At 41.6% G+C, this 8192-nt stretch overlaps 1 protein-coding gene across 1 annotated transcript; it reads left to right on the plus strand.

Annotated features, from left to right (window-relative positions):
* The first annotated feature begins 365 nt into the window (after positions 1-365).
* FGF23 (fibroblast growth factor 23) lies at positions 366-4236 on the plus strand. The gene is made up of 3 exons (XM_009925715.2): positions 366-862; positions 2843-2946; positions 3469-4236. Exons 1-3 carry the CDS (start codon positions 640-642, stop codon positions 3904-3906), a joined length of 765 nt encoding a protein of 254 aa, XP_009924017.1. The 5' UTR covers positions 366-639; the 3' UTR covers positions 3907-4236.
* Positions 4237-8192: the final 3956 nt, after the last annotated feature.

Below are 8192 nucleotides of genomic sequence, written 5' to 3' on the forward strand. Positions count from 1 at the left end.
CTTTGCTTAAACGGAGTGACAAATACCAGCCCAACAGGCTCACTGCTAAACTTACACCATAGCAAAGGGGGAATCAGGGCCAGGACAACCTAATATCACCTTTTGATACATTTGCAAAAAAATTTAGCAGTATTTGATGTTTCCACTAAATCAGAATGTAGTCTGGAAACTGAGAGGGGAGGTGGGAATCTGAATAAACATATCTGAAAAAAAAAGATAATTCAGGTCTGAAGAGTCATTCCCTTCAGCAAAAGTAAAGTGCAGTGGATTGCTCTTCCTGGATCTAACGGTAGGGGCGTGGGAAGCTTTCAGATGTCACAGGGTTGTAGATAACATCTGAACATATGATTAGCTTTCGTGAGCTGTCTTTAGAAACCTTACATTTTTCCCCCCCGCGCCTTAGCCAGAGATCCTTCCCTTGAGGTTTCGGGACACTTAAAATGTTGCTTTGGCAAAAATCAAGGATGTGGAGAAGTTTTTCCTGTGTGATGTCATTTTGCTGCTCTTTATAAGCCTCTGCAGAAAAGAAGGGAACCTGTCTGAGGATTCACACTCCAGACACAGGCGACCAAGGGCAAGCGAGAAGCGCAGAGACATATCAAGTTGCAGATACCTACCAACGGCTAGGAACAGCGAGCCATGCCACCGAGCACTCCCTACAGCTGCCTGGGGTACCTGCTGCTGGTACTCTGTAGCCTGAAGGCTACCCTCGCCTTTCCCAACTCCTCTCCGCTGCTGAATCCCAGCTGGGGGAATGGAGATCGCCTGACACACCTCTACACAGATACGGAGAGGAACAGCTTCCATCTCCAAATCAACGCTGATGGCTACGTCGATGGTGTTCCTCACCAAACCATTTACAGTAAGTAGCTTACTATGGACCCTCAGTCTTCATGGGAGCAGGGGAGGGAGAACAAGACTTTTGCTTTCTCACTATCTATAGAAATTCTCCTCCTCTCTTTAGGCAGGCAGACAGAAGAGTGTAGCTACAGGATGGAAAATATACATAATTATGAACCTCCTTTTGTTTAACAAATAAAATTGCTCCAAAGAAATCTGGTGGATGGGGAATTTCATTCTTCGCCTAAGAGAAGTAAAGTCCTATGGTACCTGTAATACTCTGCAAGCAAAAACTACCTGAATTATCATTCACTTCATGATTTTATCCACAGCTTCTTGTGGAAGTTCCTATCAGAGGTTGGTGATGACATCCCCCAGATAGCTACTTCCCATTGCAGTGACAGTATTACCAAAGGAAGTGCACTGAGGGAACTCACCACAGAAGTGGTGGAAAACTGATAGCACCCATAAAATCTTTATTTTGGGGTAGAGAGCTGATAACTACTAAAATGAACTCTAATGTGCATAGAACATGGGCATGCAAAGGTCGGTTAAAAAGGGGGAAACTTCAAAAGGCCAGACTGTCATAAAAAAAGTGCTAAGCCTTTGGGGTTCATGAGAAGTAATTATTCCCTACTGTAACTAAAAGGATCTCAAATTGTCTCATCGTAGTTTGTTTTCACGGAAAACTAAGGTATTCTTCCTCCTTTGCTGAATACCTGGCCCAAACACTATACTTAGTAGAAAAATGGGAGTTTTTTAAGACTTAGGATTCTTTCATAGCATTTCAAAAGTACTTCTCTTTTAGCAGCACTCAAATCACAAGTAGCTAGGCATTATAAAGTCGTGTTTATTATTATTGCTGCATAGGGTCTTCTTCATACACTCAATTAAAAATGCAAGCATATGTAATGATGTTTTTTACATAAGCATATAAGGAGGAAAGGATGTTTTTAAAAGTTGTAATTTAATAGAGGAGAAAAAAGGATCAAGTTCTACTATTTTTTTATTTTTTTTTAGGAATTACTAATGAAATACTTGCAGGAATGCTTGTACTGTCCTGTTGTTATTCTTCCTGTGTATTTAAAGGTGTTATAAAACTCATTTTAGGTATGTTGGCCAAGAACCAGTGTGATGTTTTAGAGAACAACAGACAGCAAAGTATTTTGTTTTTCCCATAGCTGCCATGAAGCAAATACACCAGTATTTGGGATGATGAAGCAGGAAGGGTGGAAATCAGGCAACGAAAGGGGTCATGAAAGGGATGGTGACTGAATCTCCGCCAGGTCACCACTGAGATGCCAGATAAATGCATCAGGGCTGCAATAACCCCTGCTGGGTAGGGGGTCAAACATAAGTCAACAGCACGCTCACTTTGAGAGGAAGACAAACCACCTACTGTGGTCAGTGGATCAAGGAAAATTGTTATTCCCACTTTACTCAGCACTGGTGAAACTGCTCTTGGAGCACTATAGCAACCCCAGGTCAAGATGGATGTGGGGAAACTGGAGCTGCTCTGGCAGAGGGTTTTCAGGATGGTCAGGGCCTGGAGCATGATTTATCAGGAAAAGTTGAGGGAGCTGGGCTTGTTTAGTATACCAAAAAGGAGGTTAAGGATAGTCTAATACCACAGGGCAGTCACAGAGATGAGGAAGACAAACTCCCCCTGGTAGTGGCTGATGACAGAACTAAGGGCAATGTCCCCAGCCTGTGGTTTGGGACTTCAGAGGGGATGATAGGGGAAAAAAAGTTGTCTTTGGGACATTAGTGCAGCACTGGAACAGGGCACCTGGAGATGTGGTGGCATCCTGGGAGCTTCCCAAAACTCAGACAGGCAAAGCCAGGGCTAAGCTGATTGTGGGTGGGCAATAGTCCCAGCTCACGTGGGCGGTTAGCGCAGATCCCCAGAGGACACTTCCAGCCAGAGCAGCTGTGGATCTGTAAGGCAACGGTGCAGTGTCGAACTGGGTCTTGGATTTGACATCTTTGCTTTTCTAAACAGGTGCCCTAATGATCAAGTCTGAGGGTGCTGGCTCAGTAATAATCACAGGTGTGAAGAGTGGACGCTACCTATGTATGGACATGAGAGGAAACATTTTTGGTTCGGTGAGTGACCTTTGCTAAGACTCGAGACTGAAAGGCAGGTGCAGTCTGCTACTGTGGTGCCTGTTTCCTCACCTAGGGCAAATCTGCACAACTACAGCAGAGGATGCAGATTTAAGTCAGCTGGGGACCTGCCACTTAGGTTAAACTTTCCTCTCTTCTTTGATTGTATTGAGTTGTAGAGCTGACAAAAAGCACCTGAGTTCCTGCTTGGGTAAACGAGGGCAGAATGAGATCTGGTGACGGACCAGTCTGAATTCCTACTGTAGCATAGAGCCATGGGTTGGGAGTAGCGCAAGCAATGCAGCCCTCTAAAAGAAAACAATGTTATCATTATAATACCTTTGCTGAAAACATGGGCATGCATCTCAGATCTACATTTGACTAAGCCTGAGCTGTCTTGAGTCACAGAGCTGGCAGATCAGAAAAACACCTGCTGCAAGATCTCCCTCTTTCTGTCTTTAATTGGCACTTGTCATTCACCAAGTCCCTCTGCTCACAGGTGTCATTTTTTTTTTCCTTAAGCATTACTTCAGTCAAGAGGACTGTGTGTTCAACCACAGGACGCTGGAAAATGGCTATGATGTGTACCAATCTCCCAAACACAACTTCCTGGTTAGCTTAGGCAGAGTTAAACAAGCTTTCTTCCCTGGTATGAATCCACCACCATACTCCCAGTTTTTGTCCAGGAGAAATGAAATCCCTTTGTTTCGATTCAACACACCTGAGCCCCACAGAAATACTAGAAGTGCAGATATGGATCCAATGGATCCTCACCAGATCCTGGTCCCACAGAGAAAGATCTCCGCATTCGGATCTCAGTTGCAGCAGCAAGCAGACTTTTCCCACATACCCAGAGAACCCGTGAGAATCAACCAGAACGACGTGGTCAACCCAGATGACCCACACGCTATGATGGATGCCAGGAGGTACGCAAGTCCTCGCTTTTATATTACAGGATAACTGTGTCCCTGCCACTTGCAAATTGAAGACATGGGCAAATATCATAGGCAAAAGGAACTGTCTAACACACTCAGTCTGAATGTCAAAATGGCTATCAGACACCTGAAAGACATTGGGGAAAAAAATCCTTAATTTCAAATTTTGTACTGACAGATGACAGTTTACTGAAAAAACAAGTTGGACATTTTCCAGTTGGGGCTTTGTTTTACTGGAAAGAAGATACATTTTTGAAAAGAATAATACAATCCAAATGTTTTAGGCTCTGAATCACTTGAAGTATGCCTCAGTGAAAAAAAGAATGCACTTGAATAAAATGAGAAACTGGTGTTACATTACTGGTGTAACTGGGAAGAGACCTGGAGCATCTGAGATTCCAACAGAGACAGGGAATCCTCTTACTAGCACCATCCTTGGCTGTGCAAGCACAGCAGACAAACCGACCAAGGGTGTGTTATATTATTATACATAAATTACTATATATGTTTTTAGCTGTTAAGTTGGAGCTTCAGTCTCTTTTCACACCCATATGAGTCAAAAAGTGACCATTCTGGTGTCATAGGAACAACACACATGGAAAACTGGAGTAACTGATAGGAGAACAGGACAGGATCAAATGGTCTTGGGTAGAAAGATTTATTTCTGACACTTACTGAATCCAAGCTGAGGTTTGGGATAAAAAGAGGAGAGTCTTACTGTGTCTCAAGTGCTTCTCTGTCACACTTCTATATTCACTAAATTCTAGCATCAAAATATAAAGACATTCATTAGTTTTGCGTAGTTCCAACCCTGAGAGAAGTACCAGGATCATGAATAATCAATAGTGTGTTTAACAGGATGGTTTGTTTTGCACACTGCTGAACTATACAGGGAAAAAAAAAAAAGCAAAAAATTATGCCTTACAGGCGTCAAACTATTAATAGCTCATGAAGACTCTCATCTAATGAGTCAAAATTAGGTTTGTATTTAGAAAAGGAAAATCTAAGTTTAGCATCCATGTTTCTATTTAGTTCTGAGCAGGTATCAGATGCTTTATACTTGTAAGAGTGAAATTACTTTAATATTAACCAGGAGATCTCTAATGTTGACAAAACCTTTTCCCTAGATTGGTATATGTTATGGGTAAGTTTACTTACCAGAATCTAACCTCCATCTATATATCTGAAGTTTACAAATCTTTAGTTAAATGCAATATCTGCAGAGCAGAGCTTTTTATTGTAATTTAGGTGTCAAATTGCTAGCTGGTAGAATTCAGTATAGCTTGATTGGTTTTAATGGAGCTATATTCATTTCCACAAGGACTCTGAAAATTGTGTACATACTTGCTATTTTTCTCCCTTATTTCTTTTCATTTTGATCCAACCTTCCTGTAATCCTAAATCTGTGTGGTTTTGAAAGTTATTCTTGATGTAGTCTGCAGAAATCAATGGCAAGGTACTGATGAGCTGCACAAAAATCCAGTGAGGCAGATACTTGAGAAGAGGTTTTTATTTTGGTGTGTGTGCATTTTCTGCACATCAAGATGCAGGTTCTACTGTTTTGTTTATTTAGTATATTTAACAGCCTGACAACAGGCTGAAAATGGTACGTTTGTCCCAAGTGTGCTCACAGCAATAATGCAAAAGACATTAGGCTAGATTCTGGTCCTGTTCTTTTTTCTGTCTCGTGAAGTAATTCACTGAAGCCACTGGAGTTACAGCAGTGTAACAAAATCAAAATAAGGCCCCCTGTGTTTCTTGCTTTCATTGAAATTGTTCTGGATTTAGTGCAGGGTCTGTCCTGCCAACAGCATTTTAAAAAAATCTCTTTTTTCCCCCTATGTATGTATATATACAAGCTATCTCTTTATCTACAACATCCAAGTTGTTACGTTAGAAAACTCATAGGCCCTGATTCTGCTGTTCGAAGAGTTTTCCTGTGTGGAGTGATTCCGAATTCACATAAGTTCTTAGGAGCACAGGACAAGCCAAATGATTAGGAATAGACCAAGAGTTCTGTCTCATAATTTGTTGGTTTCCATCCTCTAAACTCATCATGTTGTTTATTAGTTTTGAAAGGAAAGGAGTCATTCTAGCAGATTTAGGAGAATCACAGGGCAGGTGGATAGCTGTGTATTTTCTTGCTTATTCAAAATACAGCAAGACTTTTTACCTTGCTGTCTATACAGTGGAGAGGTGTGATTTTATTTATATGTTCTAGTTTAGTAATTTTACTTGAATCCCATACCATTCTTCTTGGCTTTGCTCCTTGAGAACTCTGGAGTGCAAGTACACAAGCAAAGTTTTCATTTTGCATAAATCGTTGTAAGCTCCACAGAGCTCTCTAGGACTCCAAGTTAATGGACCTCCAAAAGTTTGAATCATGAAAATTTCTGTCTCAACCCATATCAAACTTTGATGACAAATGTTGGTGGGGTTAAATCTCTAGACCATCTCTATATTCATACCTTAGAACAATGTAAGAAGGGTTGCTCATTCCATCAGTAGCCAGGGGATTTAGACCCTAAGCTAAGAGTGAATGCACAGTGGATTTTACATCAAAAAACATTTTTGTAACTATAGAGAATTGTATTGAAATGTCAGAAGAATTAATTCTTCAAAGGAGATGCTGGCAATCACCAGCTAGTAAGAAAGCATTACTTATTTATATTGCAATATTTATTTATTTATTTGAGTGGGTCTTAAGTCCCACCTAATATTTATAAATATTTATAACAATGTATTATAGAGACTGTTTCCTTTTATAAATGTACCAATAAACTTTTCCTTCTCTCCAAATTGTGGATTCTGCATCGTCTGTTCAAGCTCCCCATTCCAGAAGGACTTGAGTGAACAAATGGTACTAGTGGTGTCTGCAAATTTTTGTCTCCCACTATGCCCTGTGATTTTCAACATCATAGGTTGCAGCTTCCTGGGTGTTTCATGCACCACAACCATGAAAGTTCTGTCAAAGATGATGAGAAAAACAAAGTCTTAGTAGGTCTAGACTGACCATGAAGGCATTGTCGCCTCTACTGGGAAACTTCTGCAACCCAAAAGCAATGGAAAACCACTGGTCTAGCCATTCAGTCCTGCTAGGAAATATGTGTGATCCTGGCTCCAAAACCTTAGGGTAAAAGATACTTGGTACATTACCATTACTGCTCACTTACTGCTGCTCATACAAAATATTCTAACTCCATTCCTAGGGCTATGCTAAGGCTCTGTTTTGCAGCAGATGGGTCACAGGTTGAATAAATTGCAGATACCATCCTCATAGTTCTTTCCTGCAATTGTCCCCAGGCCACCCAAGACCCAGCAGAGAGCTGCAAAATGGCAAGTGCCCATAGGTCTGATAGATTATCTCCCCACCGTGCTTCCCCTCACCGCAGATACCCTGTGGAGCCCTGTCGTAGTCAGTAGCGTCATTTGTATCTGCTATGGTGCCAATACCAAGAGAAACATCATGTTACCACTAGGTACCACAGTACTGTTGCACTTTGTGGGCAAGAGGACAGTGGTCTTCAGTGGGAGGGTGGTCAGGTAAGTGGGGAACTCTCCTCTCTTCTCCAAGATCCCTTTCTCCTCCCATTACTAAAGTTTAGGTCCATGGATTTCAAAGCGGGAAAAAGCACAGCAGGAATGTGCAACAGTATTGAAGCGTATGGGAAACTTAATAGATGCCAAGGTATCATTAAAAAATCAGCTGGTATCTTTTAGTCTCACACACACTTGAAATCTCAGTACTGCCTTGGGACTGTTCAAACTCATTCACAGTAAGCTGCGCACAGTGAAATAAGAAGAAAGCATGCTGCAGGGCAACTGTGGCCCCAGAAACCACCTCTGCCACCTCTCTCTTTCCAAGAGCTGGGGCAAACACGAAGGTTTGTTCAGTTGTTGTCTCTCCTTGTCCAGCAAGCTTGCTCTGTTGGGAACTGAAACTGCAACTGGATCTTAAAGCAAGGAAAAAATGCCGAGAAAGAGGAACAATCCAAAGACTATCATTTTATGGATCATGAGGTGTTATTAGAAATAATTTCTGAGACCATTTTCTCCATGGAGTAACCCAAATAAAACACCAAGCAAGTGCAAGGTACCTCAGCACAGCATTGAAGGGGACAGCATGGATGATAATGGTAAAGGACAATCAATGAAATCCAGACTGCCTGTTGCTAGTGTCCTTCCAAAAGCAGACACCTCCCCAAAAAAGCACTTGAACCCCATGTCTAGGTCAAACAAATTCTAGGAAATGCAACTGAAAAGAGAAGCGACATTTTTTCTAGAAGTGTCTGTAAATGGTGACATTAAAGG

The sequence above is a fragment of the Haliaeetus albicilla genome, chromosome 19 (genome assembly GCF_947461875.1).
Source record: "Haliaeetus albicilla chromosome 19, bHalAlb1.1, whole genome shotgun sequence".
NCBI lineage: Eukaryota > Metazoa > Chordata > Aves > Accipitriformes > Accipitridae > Haliaeetus > Haliaeetus albicilla.